Source organism: Cetorhinus maximus, chromosome 2 (genome assembly GCF_964194155.1).
Source record: "Cetorhinus maximus chromosome 2, sCetMax3.hap1.1, whole genome shotgun sequence".
NCBI classification, from domain to species: domain Eukaryota; kingdom Metazoa; phylum Chordata; class Chondrichthyes; order Lamniformes; family Cetorhinidae; genus Cetorhinus; species Cetorhinus maximus.
The window spans coordinates 64,268,006-64,281,554 of NC_135880.1; the positions used below are offsets into that span (position 1 = coordinate 64,268,006).

General features: G+C 45.9%; 1 protein-coding gene across 1 annotated transcript in view; it reads right to left on the bottom strand.

The window, feature by feature from the left end:
* pcsk1 (proprotein convertase subtilisin/kexin type 1) overlaps nucleotides 1-13,549 on the bottom strand; it is a 131,883-nt gene that overhangs the window by 23,638 nt on the left and 94,696 nt on the right. The window contains exon 10 of the mRNA XM_078565524.1: nucleotides 10,331-10,564. Within this exon, the coding sequence (XP_078421650.1) occupies nucleotides 10,331-10,564 (234 nt within the window). The remainder of the gene's footprint in view (nucleotides 1-10,330; nucleotides 10,565-13,549) is intronic.

Consider the following 13,549-nt stretch of genomic DNA (forward strand, 5'->3'; position numbering starts at 1 on the left):
ATTCCAGTGACACATCATTAAACCTGGGGGCTGCAGTCTTTTTGCCTTTCATGGACATCTTCCCTGCAGTAGTCATGGGCTGGAAACACTGAGATGTGTGAACACAGCTGGACGTTAAATTAAGGTGCCCGGCGTGATGAAACAGTGAGGTGATGACATGACAGGCGAATGAGAGCCCGCCCACCATGGGAACGATGCGTTTCCCAGGAATGTAAAAGTAATGCTGTGGGTTTGAGACAATACAGCGTGATAATCCGCCATCGCGGCCAGTGGGTACAATGTTGTTTTACCGGCCCGCTACTGCACTTAGTGCAAACCTGGGATGATTCCGCCCTACATTTTCTTAACCTTCCTAACACTGCCGCTACATTTCAGTGCTTCCCTCGACATCCACAGCCAAGGTGGAAGCAGCCTGCTGACTGCTACGCCCTGGCTGTGATGACCTTGGCAGGCAACCTCTGGAGGGCTGATGTGTGGGGGGCCCTGCTTGCTTTGGGTCTCCTGCTGTGCGGCAGGTGCATCCTCCTAGGCTTGTGGAGCTGGAGCTGACGGGGTCGCAGAAAGAGGGGAGTTGGATGGGCAGGACATTCCCGGAGTCACCTCGGTGGATAGCCCCAGGGCATCAAGTTGCTGGTCCTCCTCCTCATGAGCTGCCAAAGGTCCCTGGCTGAGTCATTGAGGAGAAATAGAAGCTGGAGTGAGATCCAACTGCCCCACATGTCTCTCATACTGAAACCTTTGGAGGTCAACTATGGCATCAGCGATGGAGTTGATCCCACGAACAGCGCAGGATAGATGTCCATGGCATCTGCCACTCTGCCAATGTTGACCTCAGTGTGTTGACATGACAACACAATTGCCTCAGAGTGAAGGCGGACAGACTTCTCCATCATGCCTTGCAATCTGAGGAGTGCAGCAGACATCCTTCCTGATGTTCCTCTGATTGTCTTTGCAGCTCCAACAACTGTTTGAGGACCGAGTCCAGAGGCTCATCATCCAGCTCGGACTCAGCAGATCCCTTGCCTCCATCAGTCCTCTGAGTGCCTGCAACCTTGGGTGTCCCTGCTTCCTCCTGCTGCGGAACAGATTGTGTGCTGTGCTCACCAGGAAGTAAACCCAAGCATGCTGTATATGTAGGTCCCACCAAGGTGTGTGTCGCTGCACTGGTGGAGGGTGTGGGTGAGCGCTGTGATGGGTCTTCGAGGGTGCTGTCCTCAGGGTCCTCATCTAAGGTGCTGTCGGCGCTGGAGTCAGGGCCAAAGTTGACAGAGGGCAATGTGGCAGATATGCTTTGGAGAGGAAGTGGAGATTATTAATGCACAGAACAGTGGACTCACAGTTGAGTTGCCAGAGGGATGATCTGGTGCATGATCCTCACTTGGCTGCTTGGCGCTGACTTCGCCATCACCGCAGTAACGGTCCAAGCCCTCTCCAGCCAGCTCTAACATGTGGTTTTCGAAGGGAATGAGGACCTTGATGTCCGGCAGTACACCCCTGGGTCTGAGACCTCTCCCTTTTATTGTGCACAATCTTGTCCTGCATAAAGACCAATGGAGAGAGTGTGAGCAAGGCACATGCCAGGCCAAATGAGAAGCAATATGTGTATGTGTATGTGTACGTGTGTGCTCAGTGGAGGCATGGATGGGATGAGGAGGTGATCTGCAGAGGAGATGAGGCCAGCTGGAGATGTGAGAGTGTGTGTGTGAGAGAGTGAGTGGTGATGTCCCTTGAGCTGGCAGTGAGTGAGATGCCAGTGAATGTATGATGGGCTTGTGAGTGGGTGAGTTGGGATTGATGAGATGGTTGACTTACCCTGGCAGCACGGATGAGATCGTTCATTCTCTTTCTGCACTGGATGGCCAACCCCTTGTGGGCAGCATTGGCACTGACCACCTCTGCCACCACCTCCCAAGCTGGAGTGGTGATGTTGCTGCCCCTCCTACAGCCAGAGCCGGGGTAGAGGACATCACAGCGGGCCTCCACGGCATCCAAAAGGCGTTCCAGGGGAGTGTCACTGAATCGGGGGGCTGCAGTCTTCTTGTCTTTTGGGGCCATATCTTCTGTGAAGCAGTCCTGGGCTGGAAGCACTGAGAACTGTGCACGGCTGCGGCTTAAATATGGTACCCAGCGTGAGGAAGTGGTGATGCGACGGTGTGGTGGGCAAATTGGAGACCATCCACCAGTGAAGCAGCTCCCCATGAGTGAATAATTAATGAGGTGAGAAGGGGATGATACGGTGCGAAACCCCACCATTGTGGCCGGCCAGTAAATCAGCCTTTTTCCAACCAGCTACTGCACTTTGTGCAAATCTGGGACGATTCCGCCCCTAGTCTCAAAATAAGGGGTAGGCCATTTAAGACTGAGGTGAGGGGGAATTTCTTCACTCAGAGGGTGGTGAATCGTTGGAATTCTCTACCCCAGAGGGCTATGGAAGTTCAATTATTGAGCATGTTCAAGACTGAAATCGATAGATTCCTGGAAACTAATGACATCAAGGCATAAGGGAAAGTGACATTGAGGTAGATGATCAGCCATAATCTAACTGAATGGCAGAGCAGGCTTGATGGGCTGAATGGCCTACTCCTGTTCCTACATTCATAAAAAGGTCAAATATATGACCAGAAGGGGCAGGTAGGAGTGGATTTCTGATCTGCTTCATTAGATATTACTGGTAAAGCAAGGCCTTGCCTATCAATGAACCAAGCAACATTACGGACACACTATGAAAGCCTCCATAATCACAATCCCTCCTTCCCCTTTACAAGCTTCACTAACAGAAGCCTGCAGCCATGTCACAGATTGTCCACAAGTTATGAATGATAATATTTGAAAGCACGATCATACTCATAAGCCGCTTTGGAACCTCTTAATAAAGTTTTACAGTTATATTAATTTAGTTGATTCCATAACTGCTGGTTGCTCTAGAATTTATACCCGTAAAATACCTGACAGATGGGGGACAGATTAATGATAAACAAACTGTACAGTAATTGCAAAGTAAATCTATAGGTTTCATAGGAATAAGACCTGATAAAAGTAAGGATGCAAGAACAATAAACAAATTGTATGTATTACAGTAACATATACTAGCTGCTGCCTTTCATAGTTTTAGAATGGGAAGATAAATATTGCTGCATTTTACACTACACAGCTGCAATAGTCCTGTTGCCATCCATTGCCCAGAGCAATTAAAGATGTGATGTTTCCACATGTATGCTGACGAAACCCAGTCATACCTCAGTACCACCTCTCTCACTGCCTGCCACCCTCTGCCCCCACACCCCAACTGTCTCTAATTTCTCAAATTGTTTGACATCCAGTGCCAGTTGATCAGACATTTCTGCCAAATAAACACTGGAAAGAGAAAAGCTAAAATGTCTTTGCTCCCTGGCACTGACGCCATCACTCTCCCTGGTAATTGGCTTTGACTTCACCCCTGCCTAAGCCTTCTGTTTCTGTAACTCTCATCCATGGTTATGCTATTTCTAGACTGGACTATTCCAAAGCTCTCCTGGAGGGGCCCCCATTTCCCACCCTGCATAAAAGTAAGATAATCCAAAACTCTATTGCCTTTGTCCTAACTCACACCAAGTGCATTTTGCCGATCACCCCTGTGCTCACTGACCTATATTGGCCTCTGGTTAAGCAATGCCTTGATTTTAAAATTTTCATCCTAATTTACACCACCACCTTCTCAAGGGCAATTAGGGATGGGCAATAAATACTGGCCTAGCTAGTGACACCCACATTCCGTGAATAAGTAAGAAAAACAAATCTATCCATGGCCTCATCCCGCCCTATCTCAGTAACATCCCTACAAATCTCCAAGATATCTGTGCTTTTCCAATTCTGGCCTCTTGTGCATCGCAATTTTTAATTGTTCCACCATTGGTGACAGTGCCTTCACTGCCCAACCCCTAAGTTCTGGAATTCCCTCCATAAACCTCTACAATGCTCTATTTCCCCTCTCTCCATTATGATGCTTCTTAAGCCTACCTCTTTGACCAAGCTTTTGACCATCTGCCCTAATATTGCCTTAAATAAAAACAGGAAATGCTTGCAATACTCAACAGGTCAGGCAGCATCTGTGAAGAGAAACATAGTTAACCTTTCAGGTTGACGATCTTCTGTTAGAAATGGAAAACGTTGGAGATGCAACACGTTTTAAGCATGTGCAGAGGCAAGGAAAGTGGGGGATGAGGAGAGGAGAGGACAAAATGAAAGATTGCTGATAGAGTGAAAGGCAGAAGCGATTAAATGTCAAAAGAAATGATGCTGTAAGGCAAAAGGAGATGGTATTGGGACAAGTAATGAAACAAAAGATGGGCCTAGGGGAGTTGGGAATAAAAAAACCATCACCAACTGCTGCTGTCCAAAAAAATGGTTATGATCTGCAATTGTTGAACTCAATGTTGAGTTTGGAAGGCTGTAAAATTCATAATTGAAAGCTAAGGAGCTGCTCCTCAAGTTTATGTTGAACATCATTGGAACAGTGTTGAAGATTGAGGACAGAAAGGACAGAAAGGAAGAGGGGAAGAGAATCAAAATGGCAGACAACCAGAAGCTCAGGGTCATGCTTGCAAACTACATGGAGGTGTTCCATAAAGCGGTCACACAATTTGTGTTTCCCCAGTGTAGAGGCCACTTTATTACGAGCGAATACACTATACCGAAATGTAAGAAATACAAATAAATCGTGGTTTCACCTGGAAGGAGTGTTTAAGGTTCTTAATGGTGGGAAGGGAGGAATTAAAAGGGCAGACATTACATCTCCTGCGTTCACATGAGAAGATGCTGTGGGAAGGGGAGGGGGTGATGGGGTTGATTAAAGCATGGACAGCAGGTGCTGAAAAGAGAGGGGAAAATATCTTTAGTAGTGGCATCACGCTGGACCTGGCAGAAATGGCAAAGGTCAAAAACGTGTAGGTTCAAAAGACATTCAGTACTCAAATTGGAAGCAAAAGCCAGAGGGAGGAGTCAAAGTAGAATGAGAATTTTGAAACTGGAGAACGGATCCACTATGCTTTGACTTCACCCACTTCATCCAAATAAAAGGTGTTGTGATGGGAACCCCTATATGTCCTAGCTATCCTGCCTTTTTGTGGGATGTGAGAAGCTTCCTTTGTCCTAAGCCAACTGAGGTTACTGTTACCTCCTTTTCCAGTATATCGATGATTGTATTGGTGTTGTTTCCAGCTCTCACCCCCAAACTGGAAAATTTGATCAACTTTGCTCCCTAGGCTTTATGTAGTCCATCTCTGACTCTTCCCTTCCCTTGCTTAACTTTTCTATCTCCATTTCTGGAAATACACTGAAAACCAATATTCACCATAAGCCCACTGTCAAACACAGTTAACTTGACTACTATTCTGTCCACCCTGCTTCCTCTAAAGACCCTATTCCATTCTCCCAGTTTCTCCACCTCCTGTGGACCATGGAATGGCTGTCTCCTTAGCTTTTATTTAGTTAAAAAAGGCACAATGTGTGGGCATGTCCACTGCCTTGACCAATCAGAGTAGACCTACCTGGCTTTTAAAATTTAAATAAAAGCTTGGCAGTTAACTGTTCCCTGGAGCATTCTCCGTGGCAACGCCTCTAATAATCAGAATCCATTTGCCAACTAATCAGCTCTCTCTTCATGCAGTATATATTGTTCCCTTTGAGATTTGGTATTCTTGCACATCTGCCCTGATGAGTGCAAGACAAAAAGCTTCAGCAGTATGTCTCTTTTTTCTACAACACTCAATTTCTATACTACCTAGCGACTATTTATATAAAATTCTGAGAGGGCTTGACAGGGCAGATGCTGAGAGGCTGTTTCCCCTGGCTACAGAGTCTAGAACTAAGAGTCACAAGGTGGAATTTTCCCTGAATTGCACTAAGTGTGGTGGTGGGTGTGACAAACGATTCTTTTCCTGTCGGCCGCAAGGGCAGAATTTTGCACTGTATCGTCTGCTACCTGGTGCACCCCACCTCATTAGTAATGCATGCACAGGAAACATGTTGCTGGCAGGTGGCCTCGGATTTGCCCACCACGCCATCACCTCAGCACTTCCGTACTCCAGATGCCACATTTAAAGCGCACCAGAGCACAGCCTACTTCATGTCTACAGACCAGGACTGCTCCGAGCGACAGATGGCCACGAAAGCCAGGAAAACAAAAGCCTCCAAATGTACTGACGCCTCTCTGGAGCACCTTTTGGATGCTGTTGAGGCCCACTGCAATGTCTTTTACCCCTGCTCTGGCTGCAGGAGTTTCACTAGAGTCACCAATCCGGCCTTGGAGGCAGTGGCAGTGGTAGTCAGCACCAACGGAGCACAGAGGTCGTCACCCATCTAGTGCAGGAAAAGGATGAATAATCTTATCGGTTCCGCCAGGGTAAGCCAACCACCTCATCACTCTCAACTCAAACACTCCCAAACCCATCACACATCCACAGGCATCTCACATCTCAAGGGACAACACCACTAATTATCACACACATGCTCACATCTCCATCAGACTCATATCCTCTGCAGCTCAAATCCTCATCTCGTCCATGGTTCCACTCACCACAGAAACTTCCATGCATCCTTATCCTTTGCTGTGACATGTGTCCTGCTCACACTCTGTCCATATGTTTGCATGCAGGGGAAGCTGGCTCACAACAGGAGGGAGAGGTCCCAGACTGAGGGCCAATATTAGGCCCTACACTCACTTTGAGGATCGTGCCATTGCGTTGGCTGGTGAGGACAGGGACTGTTACTGCAGTGACGGTGAGGTTGGAGGCGAACACCCATGTGAGGATCCTGCATCAGATCATCCCTCTCTCAACACAACTGTGATTGCTCTCTTTCCTGTTTTTGACTCTGCTGCCATGCACTAATTATCTCCACTGCGGCTCACAGGGAACTCTGGCAAGCAACTGATGCTCTCAGCCAACCAGTCCCTCAGCTCCATTCAGGTCTTCACCTCCGGCCAAGAGGACCTCAGCTCCATCCAGGCCCTCGCCGCCAGGCAGGAGGACACCTCCTCCATTGAAGAGCTGGAAATAAGCAGCCTGGAAGACCCATCACAGAGCTTACCCATGCCCTCCACCAGCACAGAGACACACACCTCGGTGTGAACTAGATCTAGAGCAGGCTTGGGTGCACAATCTGGTGGTCACTGCACAGACAAGTGTCCACAGCAGGAAGAGGCAGGTTCAGCCAAGCTCCCCAGCGCTTGGAGGACTGCTGAGGAAGATGCATCTGTGAGGTGGGAGTCAGATGATGAGCCTCTGGATTCAGCTTTCCAACTCATCTTGGAGAGTCAGCAGAAGGTGGGGGAAGCATCTGAGTGGTGCTTACATGTGCGAGCATGGAGGTCTCCATGGGGAGGTTCAGCAGAAAGTGGAGATTTATTCTGATCTGCACTCCATCGCAGTAGCCATGGAGGCTACTGTGGCAACACGAGAAGGAAACAGGGCACCTTGATGTCCCTCCAGGTGCTCCTTCCCCTCAAGGAGTCAGGTTGGGGCCCTTGGGTACCCGAAGGGAGGAGAGGCAGCAGCTGGACACCCCTGGATCATCCACTCAGGAATCTCAGAGGCTGCCCGCTCCCTCCGAGTCGCCTTTGCCTGTGACCCCCTCAATCTCGCTGTCTGTCACTACAGAGGGAGCAGTTGGCCCATAGGAGGACAGCTAAGGCAAGCCGGGGCTCCCAAGGCCTCAGCTCTCCAGAGGATGCACGCCGAGGCCATCAGAGGCAGCAGGGCCATCCATTGCACAGGCTGTCTCCACCCCTGCTGCGGATGTCAGGGCCGCACCTAGAAGAAGTGGTAGGCCTAGAAAAATCAAGAAATTTTGATCACAAGTGGTTATACTTTAGAATCTGAAAGTATATTCACTTACACGAATAATGTGTAATGTCGTCTTTCAGCTTCATTTACAGGCTTTGCAAGTCCTCCCCCTGCACACCCCACCACTAGCAGTTCAGCTCCTCACAGCCGGACCAAAAATGAATGTGGACGGAGAATTGTGTGTGTGGCAGGGCCTTTTGGAGCCTTGTGCAAGTGCTCTCCCATGTACGCGGAGCGTTCATCCATCACATTCATCTCAATGTCCCAAGCATTTTCAATGCTGCCTGCTGGGATTCTCTTTCAGTTGTCATTCTGAGCTGACCTGCATTTCCACCCACCCACTGATCGCAGCACCTGTGCCTGTCCAACACGAGGCTCCACACGCTGTCGATTTGTGCAAAATGCTCATAGCAAAGTTTCTGATAATCTCCCCCATCCTTCCCCACCACCCCCTGTCACCCATGTCCTTTCCGCCATCACAGTGGATCCCCGGCATTACCTTCCGCCTCCCCACTGTTAGCCTCAGTCCAAACCCTTCTCCCCCAGGAATGTCCAGGTGAAGGTGCACATTCCCTATCTTCGAGAAAATCCCACCTCCATCCATTTTGACTTCCCCAACCTCCTGCTTCCCACTCCCAGGATCCATGTTTGCCTCCATGTCCACACCAACCACCCTCGCCCCCTCTTTTACCGGTGCTGACGCACCCTCACCCTTCCACCCTACCGGCTCCCTCTGCCCCCTCTCACACTTACCATTCCATCCGGCCACATGCACCCTGAGTTCACTCCCCAGGGGGCTCACATTTGCTCCACAGACCCCTCCCTTGCACATTCATCTGGACATTGCACCCCACCCAAATATCTTCCCCCCTCCGTACAACTTGCCCCCTTACACTCCCGCCCCCGCCCCCTTTACACCTTTGGCCCCCCACCCAACTTCACGCCCACCTCCCTAACACCATCTCCCCTCCCCGCTGCCCTTCCAACTTCACCCCCACCCCGGTACACCTTCCCTTCCCACTCACACCTAGACCTTCCTCTCCCCCATCCCCCTCGCTGCTCATCCATACCTGCCCATGACGAAGTCCCTGGAAGATGCTGCAATCCCATAGTGAAGTCCCTCGATGTTCTCAATCCTCCTTGGATGTCCACAATGTTAGCAAGGCCCGAATGGTAAGTTCGGACGTTTGCATGTCACACTTGTCCAGACATGTTCTTGTCTGGAGTGTTTCCCTGTCAGTGTAATGGCAAATTGGGCGTGGGGGGAACGATTTCATTAGTAGGATGCAAATCAGTTTCACACCGGCTTCCAGTGGGATTTGTGATCCACCATGGTGGGAACCATTGGATGATCTCACTGTGATTTCACACCGACGTGAAACTGATTTCTGTCCTTCCTGCCGAATTCTGTCCACCCCCCACCACCAACCCCCCGCACCCCCCACCAACCCGCCATGATGCCTGCCGTAAACTGAAGCAGAGCAGAAAATCCCAGCCATAGTCTCAGCATAAGAGGTCAGCTCTTGGTAAAGTTTCTTTATGCAGTAGATTGTGAATCTTTGGAATTCTCTATCCCGGAGATCTGTGAATGTTCAATCATTGAGTATATTCAGGATTGAGAATGATTGATTTTTGGCCACTGAGAGATATGAGAGGGGTAGAGTGGGAAAGTGGAGTTGTTGCAGAAGTGTAGACACGATCTTATTGATGTGTACAGGAGGCTTGAGAGGTCGTATGGCTTACAGCTGCTGTTAGTTCTCATGTTCTTAGATCCTCCATTACTAAGTACAAGCATCACAGCAAAGCAATTCAGTTAAATCACTTACTGTTTATCCAAAAAAATGTCATCTAAAAAATTATTCTCACTGTTTATTTTTCCATTCCCATGCCAGCTAATCTTACAGCCTTTCTGACTGAGGTTAATAATTTTGGCATCAGTTATGGTTAAATTATGAGCAGATTTTGTGCTGTGGATTTGCATTGACTGAGTACTGGTTTCAGACAATTCAGCTTATTTTATTTTAGGATCCAAACAACTAGCAAGGAGGGATCTTTAACATAATTACTCTTGGTTGGAATGAAATGGAGGTTTGAGAGATGAAAGAACAATGTTCCACCCAATCCACTGCATCACATTTTCTATTACTGGTCATATTTAAAGTTGGATAATTGATTATATACCTGAATGTGCTCTTTTGGTGGCTATTAACAAGTATCAATAAAAACACTTCTTCTAGGTTATAATCACTCCTGGAACAACAAATATGAAGAATATTGATTTTTTAGCTGTCACTAAAATTATCTTAAATGGGTAGTCTGGAACAGTGAGCCCAACTCTTTTCACTTTCTTTAACATTTGATTTATATACTCTGATGCATAATCTGAACTCTCCAGAATCAGGATAATTGAACGCTGAGGTTAAAAATTATGTATGATAACTTTTGTATAGATATGAATATTTCATGACACTAAAATGAAAGGAAGGCAAAAGACCAATGTGATTACTAACCTGGATTCGAAAGTATTATCTTTAACAATGCATTGTTTCTTCTCTGGCACTCCCTTCCAGGTTTTAGGATCTGCCATATCAACCAGTGCTTTGGCATTCAGCAAGCCAAACCCAAATCTACTGTTCACCATTAGACCAGCTCCATTCTTTTTCCAGCCCAGGTTGTTGGCCAGTGGATCATATTCAGAGGTCCAGACAATTAAATGTTGCAATTCCCTCCATGTAAGATTTGGGCTGTTGAAAAGGCAGTAACATAAATTGCTAAGTTAGACATTCATTAATTTGTAGTAGTGAGATAGTTGAAATAACCATTATTATAACTCATTAACTCATTAACCTCTGGTCTGTTAATTCATTTTGAGAAGTGTTGCTGCTGATTCAGATATCTCCATTCCAGTCTCCAAAACCCCTCTCAGTCTTCCTTCTCTGTTCCTTATGACCTTGTGATTGTGACACTACCATGTCTAATCTCACAAACCAGGGAATAGCCTCCTTCTGCGCCATAAAATTTCTGTGATTCTGTGACTCTGCCTCAACCGTGTTTCATGACTTTCTTTCTCTTTTTTTGTAGCAAGCAGAGGAAGAAAACTTCATGCTTTTTACAGTGGTTTTCAAAAGAAACAGACAAGAAAGATGATATGTATAGACTGCCAGTGGATTCCTGACTGGTTTCATAACAGCTGTCCTCCAATACTACTTGTTGTATGAGGGTTATAGCTGAGCCTCTGCTCAGCACCTCCCTACAGCAATGTGGATTAAATTTGCAATTAATAGAGGCTCTAGTCTATAATGTACAACATAGTCTGGAAGTTTACAGCCCCTCACGCCTGTGGGATCTTCCGGTCCCACCGATGTGAATGGAGATTTCAATGGCTTGCCAGCCTCGCCCATGTGAGAACCCACCATGATCGGGTGGTGGTGGTGGTGGGGGGGCGGCGGCGGCGGCGGTGAAGGAGGCTGGAAAAATCCAGCCGTAGCTTCCATATAGACCCACTGATGTATGCAAAAATCCATGTCATTCTTTGATGCATGTTTTGTTTCAATTTATCAAGTGTTGAAAGTTTAGAATCTTGGTAATTAGGGCCTTGCATTGTAGCAATGCACAGAAAACAATACATTATCTTTTTCTGGTATCTGTATCTAGTCTCAACTTCATCAAGAGCTGTGTGACTATAATTCAATCCTTATCAATGATTTAAAATTTTAAAATACACTTTAATTATGCTTGAATGCACAATTAAGTTGCAGTACTATTCAATCTACTGTTTGAAAACAAAAGTACAGAATTTTTACCTTGGTGTCATGTTTATTAGAAAAATATGTTACTATGAATATCACACAAATTTGTAAAATCCTCATCTTAACATGTTAAAGTGGTTTTGCAGACACAGTTATCCACATGAAAACCAAAGCAGATTAAAGGTTAAGGACTTCCTGCTTTCATTCAGTCTTTCGTAAAATCTAATGTAATGTATCACCTCTTATCTATTGCCAAGTACATTTCATTTCAATACAATTAGAAAGCAAGGATTATTATACACTAAAACTGTAAATCCAGATAAAATAGGCAAACATTAATTATAATGAAATGTAGCAAATTATTAGTTTCATGAATTATGAAATTCTAGCTAAGTGTTGATTTTATATGTTTTATTCTGCCATCAGTACACTGTGAACCACAATGATTCTGGATTTGTGTTCAAATATATTTCTTTTCAATCCTTCATTCCATCATGTAAATTGCACAATGATGTGGATTTAAGTGCAATGCTATTTTGACTATGGTTTCCCTGAGAAATTGTGCAATGAATTAAAGGAATATTTCCTTGAGTTTTCTTTTTCAATCAGAAGATTTAATTTAAAAAATAAAATGATTGCTAAGAATCACAGAATCATAAATTTATAGCACTGAATGAGGCTATTTGGCCCATCATGCCTGTGTCAGCTGACAAGTTACCATCCAGTTTAATCCCACTTTCTAGCTCTTGGTCCATAGCTTTGTAGGTTACGACACTACAAGAATATATCTTGTAGAGATACAAGAATAAATATTTTTAAATGTTACGAAGGTTTCTGCCTTTACCATCCTTTCAGGCAGTGAGTTTCAGATCCCTGGAACAGCCTCAGTGAAAATATTTCCCATCCAATTTCCCCTCTAAACATTTTACCTCTCACCCTAAATCTATATCCCTGGTTATGGACTCCTCAATCAGAGGAATAGAGCTTTCCAATTACATGAATTTTATACTTAAATTAGATCTACTTCCAAAGATAACAGCCCATCAAATCTTTCCTTGAAACTAAAATTCTCCAGTCCTGGCAATATCCTTGTAAATCTAGTGGAATCACAATGACATGGTGAACAGAACAGCTCTTACATTCTATGCCTCAGCTAATAAAGGCAAATATCCTATATGCTTTTTTGACACGTGGGCATGCACCCCAAGGTAAAATCTCACCCCAATTGCCTTTGTCTGGAGCCACATGTAGGCCAGCCTAAAGGTTTTTATAACAATCAAACTTTAATTCCAGAATTTTATTGAATTCAAATTCCACCAGCTGCTATGGTGGGATTTGAACCTGGGTCCCCAGAGTCTCTGGAATGCTGGTCCAGTGACAATACCACTATGGCATCACTTCCACTTCCTGGTGGTAGAGTTTGTAGCTTTAGAAGGTGTTGAAGTAGGCATGGTGAGTTGCTGCAGTGCATATTGGAGATGGTACACAATGCTGCCACTGTGCATCAATTGAGGGAATGAATGTTCAAGGTGGTGAATGGGGTGCTGATTAAGCAGGCGTTTTTGTCCTGGATGGTGTCGAGCTTCATGAGTGTTGTTTGAACTGCATCAAGTCATCCTGGCAATTTATTTCATCACACACCTGACTTGTGCCATGTAGAGGGTGCACAGGCTTTTGGAAATCTAGAGCTGAGTTACTCACTGTGGAATTTCTAGCATCTGATCTGCTCTTGCAGCCAGTGTTTATATTGCTGGTCCAGTTCAGTTTCTGATCAATGGTAACTATAATATTCTTGGTCTTGTTGTACTCACCCAGAATATTTAAATTCTGCTGAGGTGAGGAAAACAACAACAGCAGAATCGTCCCAGGTTTGCACAGAGTGTGGTAGCAGGCGGGAAAAAGGATGTTTTGTCTGCCGGCCACAATGACAGGTTTTCGCCATATCATCCCAGCGTGTCCCGCCTCATTAATAATGCATTT